General features: G+C 27.7%; 3 protein-coding genes across 3 annotated transcripts; all 3 read right to left on the reverse strand.

The window, feature by feature from the left end:
• Positions 1–2,601: 2,601 nt before the first annotated feature.
• LOC130823435 (protein S40-3-like) lies at positions 2,602–2,985 on the reverse strand. Its single transcript, XM_057688055.1, has one exon. It carries the CDS (start codon positions 2,983–2,985, stop codon positions 2,602–2,604), a length of 384 nt encoding a protein of 127 aa, XP_057544038.1.
• Positions 2,986–6,387: 3,402 nt separating this feature from the next.
• On the reverse strand, positions 6,388–8,241 carry LOC130823436 (uncharacterized). The gene is made up of 3 exons (XM_057688056.1): positions 8,139–8,241; positions 7,366–8,042; positions 6,388–7,281 (listed from the first exon to the last, which is right to left on the reverse strand). The coding sequence occupies exons 1-3, from the start codon at positions 8,239–8,241 to the stop codon at positions 6,388–6,390; spliced, it is 1,674 nt and encodes a 557-aa protein (XP_057544039.1).
• A 4,660-nt stretch (positions 8,242–12,901) lies between these two features.
• Positions 12,902–13,309, reverse strand: LOC130823437 (protein S40-1-like). Its single transcript, XM_057688057.1, has one exon. It carries the CDS (start codon positions 13,307–13,309, stop codon positions 12,902–12,904), a length of 408 nt encoding a protein of 135 aa, XP_057544040.1.
• Between the last annotated feature and the right edge of the window lie 205 nt (positions 13,310–13,514).

Below are 13,514 nucleotides of genomic sequence, written 5' to 3' on the forward strand. Positions count from 1 at the left end.
AAATAAATATGGAGGGATTATTAATTTTAGTTAGCAATATGTAAAAATTAAAAAATAGTTGATATAAAAATTAATGAAGCATTGAGTAGGATAAAAATAGGGGCAAAGTAGATATTTATATGGTTATTTTATTGCTAAAAATAAAAATATAGCAAGTAATATAAAATTGCCAAAAATAAAAAATATAGCAAATAATATAAAACGAATGAACTAGTATGTAAAATTTAATATCAATATTTTAACCATGGTAAGTGAAGACCATTTTATACGAATTATTTGTTGCGATGTTTGACATAAAGAACATATGACGTAGTACGACTATGACTATTTCTTTATAATTTCAAATCAATGAATCATCCCTTCTAAACTCCATCCATAATCTAATGAAATATAAATGAATATATTAAGACGAGCATAATCTATTCAATTATTAAGGAATAAAATTTTTTCTAGTGACATAATAATATATGAAAATGAAACTCAATATTTGCTGAAGGATTAGTTCTAACTGATTGACTAAGACATCTTCATTTTTTTTTATTCATTTCATAAATATTAAAGTCCTTATCTATAACCTCACTCGAGTTAAGATATTTTCCATTACTTAAAAAAAAAAAAAAGATCAATTACTCATTCGTACATTTAAAACTGCTTAGATCTTTACATAATCTCATAATCTCCTTATTAGAGAGTCGTTACATGCATTTGAGGTTGTCGAATAAATGCAATCATGTGAATATACCGCTATTAGTGATAACAAAAAGGTTATTTTTTAATTGATCTTTGGTAGTAAACATTATTGCAACTTCACATTATAAATTGCACATAATTTGATGATTAAATTATTATTTTAATATAGTTTATGATTATAATCTAAAAACAAAAATTAGAAGTCTTTCTTTTATCCAAATTAGACAAACATACCTTAACGTAGGGGTGTTTGGTTCTTAGCTTGTCGGTTGGCTTTTTGATTAGCTTTTGGTTTTTGGCTTGCTGATTGGTCAAACAGTCAAAAAAAGTGTTTGGTAAATGGCTTTTAGGCCAAAATGAAAAGGCTGCTTCAGATAGCTTTTTTAGTTAACTTTTGGCTTGTTGGCCCCCTTTTTCTTTAATAAACAGCCAACAGCTAATACTCAAATTTACCAAACATCTTCACAAACAGGTAGCTTTTTCAGCTAACTTAAAAGCCGACATAAATAACTAACATTTTCAGCTGATCAAATAAACCAACTAAAAAAGTCAACAGCCAACAACCAATTCATTAAAAGATAAAAAAGCTACTACAATATGTTTGTGCAATTAGTAGAATAATAAATAACACATTAAGTATGAACAATTTCAATATGAAGTATTTAATAAAATATAATATTCTACTCTATCGGTCTATTCTTTAGATTTTTGCCCCATTTAACTAAAAATATTCTTATAAAAATGGATTTAAAAAGGCAAACTCAAACTAATTAAATAGCAAATGGCCAAATGGGAGACCAAGTTGATTAGTTGAATAATTAATTTATGTTTTAAATGGTGATTTAGGAGAATAAAAATTGAAGTCAGTTGATGTTGACTTTCTGTTTTGGTAGGTCGATGATGATAGTTCTCAATTTAAAAGCTTTTTTTTTAAAAAAAAAAAAAAACCATTTAGATATATGGCCTATGGTCATTATTTTATCACTATATTCACTTATTTTTATGTTTAAATTTCAAGCATTAAGTTTTGTTTCAACTATTATTAACATTTTATAAAATACATGTATTATATTTTTTTTATACTTGCAATTTAACGAACTTTAATTTGGGGTTGAAAAAATAAAACATGAAGTATTGGGTATGATGAATAAATGAAATGTGAAATAGAAGAAGAAATATAAGAGAAAATTTAATGCTCAACATCAACAATTGTATTTTTTTTTTTTTTTGAATAAATAATTTTAGCTAGTTAAGGTCATTTGTTCTTCTTTGGAATGTCACTATAGAAGTTTTTTATATGTTACCATTTTTTTTAAAATTAAAAAATATTCTACTAACAACTCCATTAATAAATTCACAAAATGTATAATTCACAAGACAACACAAAATTTACACAAAAGTATTAATAGTTGACAAAAAACATGGTAATTATTATTAAACTAATATTAGTACATAACAATATACCTACTACATTATTACAATTACAATACTGAATATTTTTTTTTGTTACATCTTAATTAAAAAGTAACTTATTCATGGGCAAAACCCCAATAGAGAAAATTAAAATACAATTAGATACAAACTTTTGTTTCCCTCAAAATTAAAACCCAAACCAAAGGAAACAATCTACCTACATTTTGAAGAAACTAATTTAAAAAATTATTTATTACTCTTTCCCGTATGCATGTTTCTCATTGTCCTTTTTTTAGAGGGACACAAATATAACCTATCCATTATCCTTTTATTCTGCACTCTGATTTGTACAGATCTCCAGGATACCGAATTGATATGACTTTGACTAGCTCTATAAATAACTCTTTTATTTTTGATTTTTTAAATCCCCATTAATTTTAAAATTTAATCTATCTAAACCCATCAAAAAAAATTAATTAGACTTAACATAATAAATAATTATCTCTCAAGAAAACCAGTCATCCTAAGAATAGAGTTCCTAACCTTACACAAATTCTTGCCCTTCATAGGACTAAATGACCTTACCACTTCTTCATTATCTCTTTTTTCAATAATCACATGTGGAGGCATTTTCATCATCTCATCATCCATATTTATGATATCATGATGATCAAACGAAGAATTAATACTAACCATCTGTTCATCATCACGAAATGAAGAGCTGATCACAGGAATATTGATTGCTATAGAAGATTTCTTTTTTAAACTACAATGTTTCCATCTCATCACATCGTCGCTTTGGATACCGTTGCTTTCGACGCTTTGATCCGTCGAGTAATCTGAAAACATAATTTCTGATTCTTCAAATTCATCAAAATCCATTTTTTCTTTATTTAGGATTTAAAGGGTGTAAGTAAATAAATATAACAAAATGAAGCTAAGGGTTTATTCACAGAAGGCTAAAAAATTAAAAGGAAAAACTTTCAACCACTTGAATAATTGAAAATTATCGATAAATGAAGATTGGTACAAAAAATGAAAGAAAATTTTGGGTTGGATAATTTAGTTTTGTGGGTGTTTAGAAAAATGAAGAAATGGGTGTATATATAGATATGTCATATGTGGGAGTTGGATAATTTGAAGAAAGAATATGAGAAAATGAAAGAATATTATTTGGAAATTGGAATCTTGAAGGTTTACTTGGCGCTTTTTGTTGTGTTATTTTATTTATGAATGGATTGAATTTGTCTTGGGAAGGAAAGAAACCTGGGTTGCTTTAGGGGTACCTATTTCTTGAGCCACACGGCTTTGTTTGTTTGATGCTTGTACAATTATTATTGGAATTAATAATAATAATAATAATAATAATAATAATAATAATAATAATAATAATAATAATAATAATAATAATGGGATAATTCCATATTCATTTCCATATAATTTCAAGGAGAATTATGCTTTTTTCACTTAAAGAATAATTTCATAACATTGTAAGAAATAAATAACATGTTGGCATCTAACTTACAAGGTAAGATTATTCGAGGATTCAATATTTATCTGTAGTTAAACTTGATTTAATCTAATTTAAATAATAAATTTATATTTATGTATAAGTTAACATGAAGATAAGATTTAATTTTAAATTGATTTCAAACACTTGACCTGCATTTGTTTAGAGGATACAATGCTAAGATTGTAAATATATTGGATACTTGGATTACACCCTATTCTATATACTTTCTACGTTTCATATTAGTTGCAACATTGGTAAAAATGACACTATTTATTCATTAATCTTAATTTGTGATTTGTTTTTTATCCATATGTTAAAATATAGTCAAGTGAGATCTTGTTTGATTCATCTCATTACAAAGATTATTAATATCAAATTTTTATAATTTTTTATTATACATAATTAGATATATTAAGAATTTAATTAATGCATTGAACTGCATAAAAAAACAAATATTTCAAGAAAATGGGAATGGAGGAAGTATGATGGAGATTAGGTTATTATTTTGTAGCATTATATCATTGTAAGTTTGTAACGTTAGCTTTCTCATGAGTCACTAGGATCAAACAAGAAATCCATATAATTTATAATTTTTTGAAATTAAGATTCTGACATATTAAAATACAAATAGCAACTGGCAGAGATCTTAATTGTAGTAATACCAATTGAGCCCTTTTACAAAGCATATGTTGGGCATGGAGATCGTATATATGAACCAATTTGAATATGAAGATGAATAGCGTAAGATCATGTAAAATAAGTAAGAGATCAACAATTTTTGTATGAAATCTTTTGACATATGAGACGAGCCTATATGATTAGCACATATTTCTAATTAATCACTCATTTTATTATTGTAAGTAATCACTTTAATGTTATAAGTGATTAATCTATGACTATAAAAAGTGATCAATTTATGATCTTAACGACCCGTTTGGTTGGTGGTATTAAACGGTTGTAATGAGAATGAAAAACTAGTGTAATTTTGGTTGAAAATCTCTTCGCTGCCTAGATGACCATACTTGTCTAACTTCAATCATCTCATTTTCTTCATAAAATTTATTCCAATGCATTATCATTGGGATAGGTGATATTAGGTGGTAATGAAAATTTATAAATAAAAAAACTTTTTATGATTAAAGTTTCACCACGATGGGAATAACCTAAAACTTTTGATATAATTTTACATTATATATTATTCTCATTACTTTTATTTATTATCTCTATTTGGACCGGCCTATTATATATTTTTTAAAATATTGTAAGTAGGCATTAAGAATAATATAAGTAAGCATTAAGAATAACGTAAGTAAGCATTAAGAATACGGTAAATAGACATTATTCTTTAATAGGTTGGGTCTGAGAGACATCTCTTAAAAAAGCGATCTCTCAAGAGATTAGCTGTTAAAAAATATATGTTTTTATTAGAGAACATTTTTAGTGTATGAAGTGAGTCTACAAATAAAGCAAAAAATACAAAGAGTATTAAATAAGTCTAAATAATAAAAACTGGATAAATTTTAGTGGAAATCTAATATAGCAGAATATGATGATTAAGATTTGAGTATGTTAATATATACTCTTAATTTTAATTTTATTTTGTTTGAAAAATCATGGTCTTATGCTTATCTACTTGGATCTTCATGAAGACTTTAAAAAATTGACTTGTTAGAGCGAATCATTTGATCATTTGGAAATAATACCAAAACCAATTAGAGGTGTCCATTTAATTTGTACACTTGTCAGCTTAAGGATTTAAAATTTTTTTTTTGCTCTATATTTATTTAATTAATCCTTAGATCCTTATCTTTCATTAAATAAACCCTATATATAATTAATGTTTTAAATCAAGGTTTCAACTCTTTGGGTTACATTTGTCTAATGCATAACCGTAGACTTTCTATAAAACAAAAACACAATTAGTCTTGATTGTAATATAATAAGTTGAGTGCTGACAGTAATTGAGCTTAGCTATATCTATTTACCGGATAGTTTATTCGCGTAAAATGTTAATTGATGATTAGTTTAATAAATAATTAAATATGCATTTGATAACTTTTTAGGTGGATAATTTATATGACGGATAAACAAAGTTTTTTGCACAGGAACAATTTAGATCATAATATGGATCATTTAATAAAAAAATATAATATTAAATTGTGTAATACATAGTAAGCAATATGACTTAAGTTTGTTCAATTAATATGTTGAGATAAGTGTTCTACTAGTTCTAACTAGATAGATACCCGTGCCATGCACTGAGATTAAAAAAAATTTGAGTTAAGTTATACTTGTATTATAATTTTTGTAAAGGTTATTAGTTAGTATTTTAAATATTATATATATATATATATATATATATATATATATATATATATATTATTGAATATTTAAAATTTTTGTTCAATAAAATTAGGAAAATAATAAATGGTAATACAAAATATATTATTAATAACTTAAGTTCGTTACAATAATTAAATAATTACAACTAATCAAAATTTTTATCATAAAAATGACTTTATAACTTCAATATAGATCACCTTGTGACTAACTTGTATGAAACACCCTGCAATATATATATATATATATATATATATATATATATATATATATATATATATATATATATATATATATATATATATATATATATATATATATATATATATATATATATATATTGATTAGTTATATTAATAGTAAAACTATCAAAAGGAAATTACTTAAAGAATATGAACGCGTAATTTTTTACCTCATAAGTTTTGAAATACTTATTTATATACCACATTGTCAGTAGACGACGACGACGACGTAGTTGTTTGATTATCTTTGTCAACAATAAGAATTTTAAGTCCTTTCTTACTTCTCACTCTTGATACGGCAACATAAAGTTGTCCATGACTGAATACAGGTTTAGGCAAAAACAATTCAACATGACTCAATGATTGTCCTTGACTTTTATTAATAGTCATCGCAAAACAAAGCATCAACGGAAATTGTCTTCTTTGAAGTCTAATTGGGAGCTGTGTGGTATCTGTTGGAGTCAATGTTATTCTTGGTATGAAAACCTTTTCTCCTTTATTGCATCCCGTAAGAATAGTTGCCTCGACAATATGATCTCCAAGTTGGTTGACTACCAATCGTGTGCCATTACACAATCCAGCTGATTGATCAATGTTTCTAAGCATCATAACAGGAGCACCAACCTTCAATTTCAGCTCATGATTCGGAAGGCCAGAGCACTTAATACTGTTTAAGTACTCTACAGAAAAAGCATCGGCATTAGACTCAAAACATCCATCTGATTTACTTATAGAATCAGAACTTAAGTAAACCTTTTCGTCCCCAGGTAATAATGAAAGAACATATTCATTCACTTTCCCAACAATATCATTTGTAGGACAAAGTATGGCCCTTTCTTGAAAAAAGTTTGTGTCACTTAAGTTCTCCTGTATGGATGGATATGTACTTTCAACTATGGCACCAATAGGATCTACAACATCCTTAATGAGAAATTGATCAGGAATATCAATAATGGCTTCTCCATCATTAGGTTCTCCTAGTATGCCATCACCAATCTTTAAAATCCAATCAGCGAAATCCTTTAAATCATTATCATCAACAGACTGAGTTTGCAACCTCATATTCTTTGTAAGCCTTAAAACCTTACACGAATGCCAAATGTAAGAAGAGTTTAATGATGCAAAAACTATATCTTGTCATGTTCGTTTTGGAATAACTGGTAATACCTGCCTAAAATCACCTCTAAAAACAACTACCTTACCAGCAAATGGAGAGTCCGAAGCAATACCATTTGAATCTCGTAAAGCGTCTCGCATACTCCTGTCCAAAGCTTCAAAACAATATTTGTTCGTCATAGGGGCTTCGTCCCAAATGATGAGCTTAGTCTTATTCAGCAAAGAGGTTAAATCGCTACCCGGAGTAATACCTCTACACATAGAATCAGGAGTGGCAATCAAAGGAATTCCAAATCTTGAATGTGCAGTTCTTCCTCCTAGCAGTAATAGAGAAGCAATACCACTTGAAGCAACAGGAAGGACAATATCCCCTTTTGATCGAATAGCTGCACACAAAGTTCTCCACATAAATGTTTTACCGGTTCCGCCATGCCCATAAAGGAAAAAAACACCACCTTTATTATCATTCATAGCCTGCATAATATCATCATATATGATCCGTTGTTCAGCAGTCAAACATTGAAATAACTGCTCATGCTCTATGCGTAGTGCTTCTTTATCATAACTTAACTCATCAGCTATGAGTCTATTAAAACTATCCTGAATTATTAATTCATCTGGAAGTAGCTCATTGCTATAATTGCGTAGTGAACAACCATTATTCTGCAGAATCTTCTCAATATCAACTAATGCATAGCATTTCAATTGTTCATCACTAAGCTTCAAACCTGTAATTATCAATTAGAAATTATTATAATATTTAATGGTTAAACATGATTAATAAAGCTATTTGTTAATTAAATTAAATAATTAAAAAAAATTACCGGGAAATCGAAGTATCATGCGTTGCCTATATAGTACATCTTCTGAAAGCACATGCCATGTACTGTTCCATACAAATTCAGGTCTGGATATACTATTAGACATAAGAAAAATGGCAAATAATTTTCTTAAGTAGTGTGCAGATCCCCAAAAACTTGTCTCTAATATACCATCAATATATTCTTTATCATAATCTAACAAACCCATTGCATAGCAAGCATCTTTAATGTAGGGTAGAGAACACCATTTATGGTACGAATATCTTCAAAACTTGTTGGGCCCTTAACATAGTTCAGAAGAGTGCGTAAGTAATATCGTTCACCACATCCTGTAGATACATGATAAAGTCTACCGATAGAAAAACCTCTCTTACGAATGGTCCACTCACGCTCTTTTCTCTTCCAAATAAATTTTCCCGGAAATTCAAAATACCGAAGTTCTCTAGCTTCTTCAAATCTAGAATTACATTCCATCCAAGCCAAAAACATTGACTTATCAACCAAAGGTTTATTCACGACATTTTCAATTGTTTCATTTTCATTGAACACAACAGTTTGTTCTCCTGGTAGGTGAAAATTCAGTCTCTCAACAGAAGGAAGCCTATAGTGAATCTCGAAGGCAAAAATTCTCCAAATAGCCTCACAAGCCGAAACATAACGACAATCATAATATTCTTTGATCTGACTCTTTTTGAACAGCATCAAAGCATTTGTAACATAATGAATAAGACCATTCGTGCTCACAATCAATAGATGTGATTGTGCCATATGTGACATAGTAACCTTCCTGTAGTTTACAATTCGCATACAATTCAGTGGTTTTGTTTTGTATTTAAGATTCTTATAAATTAAAGTTGTAAATATAACCTTTTGCAGCAGCACTATATCCTTCAATTGCACAGCCTTATGATTATGAAGAAATATTAATTCTGATGATTTTAAACTGTGATTAGACTCATCAAGCAATGACCGTTGAATTATTGAACCGCGTTGAGTTTCCTTCTGTTGAATGAAATAAAACAGTAATTGATGGTGCATTTTGTTAGGTATTTTAATTTGGTACATGTTTCATTTGGGGCTTGGTATTAATTTCTAGATTTTTCAGATGCACACATTTACTAAGCCGCCATGCATAACTAAGGCAATGATGTAAGATCTGAGCCAATAAAAAAGTTTAAAATGATATTTATACCTGTTTTTAAATTCATGCACTTCATAAATATCAGGTTCAATGGTGAGTTGCATTATGAACATTGAATTGGTCAATGATGTCGTGCCTAATACTTATGGATAAAGAGTTATTAAATAAGATAAGTATTTTCTTAATCATGCAACATTCAAACAGGTTATTTTAAAATGATTATTACCTATCCATAATTTGACTTTTGCATATTGAATAATAATCACAAAAGATTTATTATTCTCTGGTTTGGATACGTAACTATAAATTTCCTCTGCATATTGTTCCCAAAAACCTTCCTGAAATTTAGTTGTTCCTACATCAAACACAAGGTCTAAATAATTATTTATACTCAATTTTTCTGTAATTTCATTTTAATAAAATATGATATTAAAATGACTTACTCCTCATCAATCAATTCAAGGTTGATTGATAATTTGAAACCATCATTTACATTACTATATGCAGTTACTTCTGCAATTATGTCTGTGTAGAAGAAGTAAAAGGTTAATATTTATGCTATTTAATGTTTTGCAATCAGTTCAATGTATTAGAATTGTTGGTAAACCTGTCAATACTGTCGTGTCATATTTCAAAGCAAGTATGTCATTGAAATTGGCAAAATTAAATCGGTCTGCTGGAATTGTTATGTCATTGCAGTTTCTTATGACAGAGTTCTTGAGAAAAATTATCTTGTGATTGTGTTTAGTTGGTTTATGGTCTCCAATATTTTCGGTCACTTTAAACCTTGTGATATAGTAATGTTCTCCCTCCTTGATTTTATCTTGATGAGCAGATAATACATACTTTGAGATAATAGCTTGAATTCTAGTACCCTGTAAATTAACATTTTATCATCAGTTAAATAAATAGTAAACAAAACCAAAACATGTAAGATAGACTATTATGTAAAATTGTATTTGCTAAACCTCTTCATCAATAAGAATTGTATGGATGTCGTTCACTTCACCATTATGTTCATATGTTTTCCATTGATAAATTGCTTTGATTTTTATTCTCCATGTTCCGGTTTCTCCCACAATATTTCTAATCATGTGTTAGCTTCGAGCCATAGGGATAATTTGTGCTAAAAAACTTAAATGAATGACAAAGGGATAAAATTATCGAAGTGTTTGATAGGTGAATGACAAAGGGCTAAAATTTTTGAAGTATTTGATAGGTGAATGACAAAAGGTTAAAATTTTTCATGCATTTATAGCATGAAAGCCGGGTTCAATAATCCTAAAATTCAAATATATGTTTCCATACCTAATGCCATAAAAAGTTTTGTACAAATTTTATAGTATTCTAAATTAATTAAATTATAAAATATATATTGCATCATATTATGTTATTTTTGTATTATTCTCAAAGTTAATTTTGTTCTATTCCCAAATTAAAATCCCTAAAAATAAAATCCTCTCAATTTTCCCCAAATAGAACCCTAAAAATCAAATTTGGACTTCACTGATATTTTATTGGTTCTCTTATGACTTGTCTGATTTAATATCTAAAATCAGTATAATTAATTTTAAAGTGTGGGTTAGAATTTTACAAATTGTGTTCTAAATAAATTGCTTTATTCATGTTTTAGAGAAGTATTCGTTCTGTTTTAATCCTTAAGTGTCTCAATTACAGATTGGTTGTTAATAATTTCTGTATTTTAGGAAATGATATTGTAATTATACAAAATTTATTGACAATATTATAGAAAATTTGTAATTATATATTTTATATTGACAATATTACAAAAAATTCTGTATTTTAGGAAATGATATTGTAATTATACAGAATTTATTGACAATATTACAGAAAATTTATAATTATATATTTTATATTGACAATATTACGGAAAATTACAAATTGGTTGTTAATAATTTCTGTATTTTAGAAAATGATATTGTAATTATACAGAATTTATTGACAATATTACAGAAAATTTGTAATTATATATTTTATATTGACAATATTACAGAAAATTACAAATTGGTTGTTAATAATTTCTGTATTTTAGGAAATGATATTGTAACTATACAGAATTTATTGACAATATTACATAAAATTTGTAATTATATATTTTATATTGACAATATTACAGAAAATTTGTAATTATATATTTTATACAAATTTCACAATATTCTAAATATGTTTCCAAAGTCAATGCCATAAAAAGTTTTTATTGTATGCTTTCTCACAATAAAAAACTGATTGCACAGCTCTAAACAATTTTAGAAGATAAAATTTCTGTATTCTGGGCATTCATGTGGGCGGGAAACTGTTGAAGGAGAGGTTGACATGTGTCAGTCTGTTTCTTCATTAGTATAATTAATGATATCCTAAATTCATCCAAGTGTTGAAAAAGGGATTTTTGAGATGTAAACCAATTTGATTTTTCAAGTTTAATTAAGATGACATACTCACACTAAAATCTACTTGAAAAGGGACAGGAGGATTTTATTTTAAGCAAATGAAAAAAGTCATCATACAAATTAGAATTTGTAATCAGGAATATACTTTAAAATTTTGATTGAAATTAAATCATGGAAATCTTTGAATTGATTAGAAATGTCGGTTTTTTGTTTTAGTCACTTTGTCCTATTTATTGTAGACATATTTGCCAAGATAATTATTAAATTCTTAATATTTCTAATTGTACATAACTAAAATTATAAAAACTTAATATTACTAATAATTTTTGCGTTGAGACGAGTTAAACAAGATCCACTTGACTATATTTTAACTTATAGATTAATATAAAATACAAATTAAGAGTAAACTGTAAATAACGTTAGAGAATCAAATAGGATAAAATCATTAAAATGAAGAGAGCATTGAATATGGTCAAATACAAGTAAAAAGGACTCGATGTAGTTTTTTTGAAATGAAGTTAAACTTTAATGAAGTTAAATTTGCAAGGATTTTAGATAAGACAAAATTTTCTAACCGTTTATTTTCGGAAGTAGGACAAAAAAAATTGAGTATTTAAAATCAATTGTTTTTTTCTAAACTTAAATTATAAACTTACTTTTGAAAGCAATTATTGACAAAGGTTGGGGTCTACCATTTCATAAAGTTTTGTTACATGTTATTCCGTCTGTCACCATAAAGTTGTCCATTGTAGAGAGCTTTCTAGACTGATAAAGTCATAATAGAGTAACGTAAAATCATTGGCCCAATTTAATTTTACCAATTTTTAATAAAACTTTACTATAATAATAATTATTATTATTATAGAAAATAAAATTTCATTTGTCTGTATCCTAGGGGGTACGATTATTTGTTGGAAAATACAAATTAAATAGCTAATGGGATGATTAGAACGTACACCAAAATATTAATCATGCAACATAAAGCTAAAAAATGAAATAATGGACACTCAGAATCAAAAAAGTATACTATCTTTCAAGATATCAATCAAAATGATTACATACATGATGAATCATGATACATCACTGATTAATTTTCTCAACTCCATGGGTTAAAAAACAGTACTCACAGAGGAAACTCCATGAAATTATACAAACTCAAAACTACCAAAAATATTTGTAAATTTTCCTCCTGTATTTAAAATCTCTACTTTAAACTATCAAGATTCAAGAAATCCAGTCAATTTCAGAATAGAATTCCGAACATAGATCAATTTCTTGCCACGATTTCCACTCGATTTCCTCTCGTAAGTATTCAAATCCCTAGATCTTCGATCAACAATCACATGAGGAGGAACAATCTCATTATTATCAGAAAATTGCGCACCGAAATCGATTTCATCATCGTAACGAAAAGAAGAAGAAGGAGATGAAGAGTTAGAATTAGATGCAGGAATATTGACAGGAACAGAGCATGATTCTTTCTTCCAGTTGAAGATCTTGTTGCGACGAATGAGTGATCTTGAGTTTGAATCGGACTCATGGAAAGTACTCTGATCATCATCCGAGGAGGAGAAATCGTCGGAGAAAACGATTTCTGATTCATCAAACTCGAAGAATTCAGCCATTTTCAGAGTGGTTTTGCTGAATTTAAGTTTGTGTAGTTAGAGTAGGAAATGTAAAGGGATAAGATTGGTAGGACAATTTAAAATGGTGTAGGAATTGTTAGGTATTTATAGAAGTGGTTGTAGAGTAGATGAGAGTAATAATTTAGAGGAATATTATTGAGGATAAAAACAAAGTAGTAATGAGGTGTGGGGCATTGAGAAGAGG

This window comes from Amaranthus tricolor, chromosome 9, assembly GCF_026212465.1.
Source record: "Amaranthus tricolor cultivar Red isolate AtriRed21 chromosome 9, ASM2621246v1, whole genome shotgun sequence".
NCBI classification, from domain to species: domain Eukaryota; kingdom Viridiplantae; phylum Streptophyta; class Magnoliopsida; order Caryophyllales; family Amaranthaceae; genus Amaranthus; species Amaranthus tricolor.

Coding starts and splice junctions, on each gene's coding strand:
- LOC130823435 (XM_057688055.1), bottom strand. CDS start 2,985: ATGGATTTTGATGAATTTGAAGAATCAGAAATTATGTTTTCAGATTAC.
- LOC130823436 (XM_057688056.1), bottom strand. CDS start 8,241: ATGTCTAATAGTATATCCAGACCTGAATTTGTATGGAACAGTACATGG. Junction 8,043..8,138: donor CATGATACTTCGATTTCCCG/GTAATTTTTTTT, acceptor TGATAATTACAG/GTTTGAAGCTTAGTGATGAA. Junction 7,282..7,365: donor TTAGAGGTGATTTTAGGCAG/GTATTACCAGTT, acceptor CATTCGTGTAAG/GTTTTAAGGCTTACAAAGAA.
- LOC130823437 (XM_057688057.1), bottom strand. CDS start 13,309: ATGGCTGAATTCTTCGAGTTTGATGAATCAGAAATCGTTTTCTCCGAC.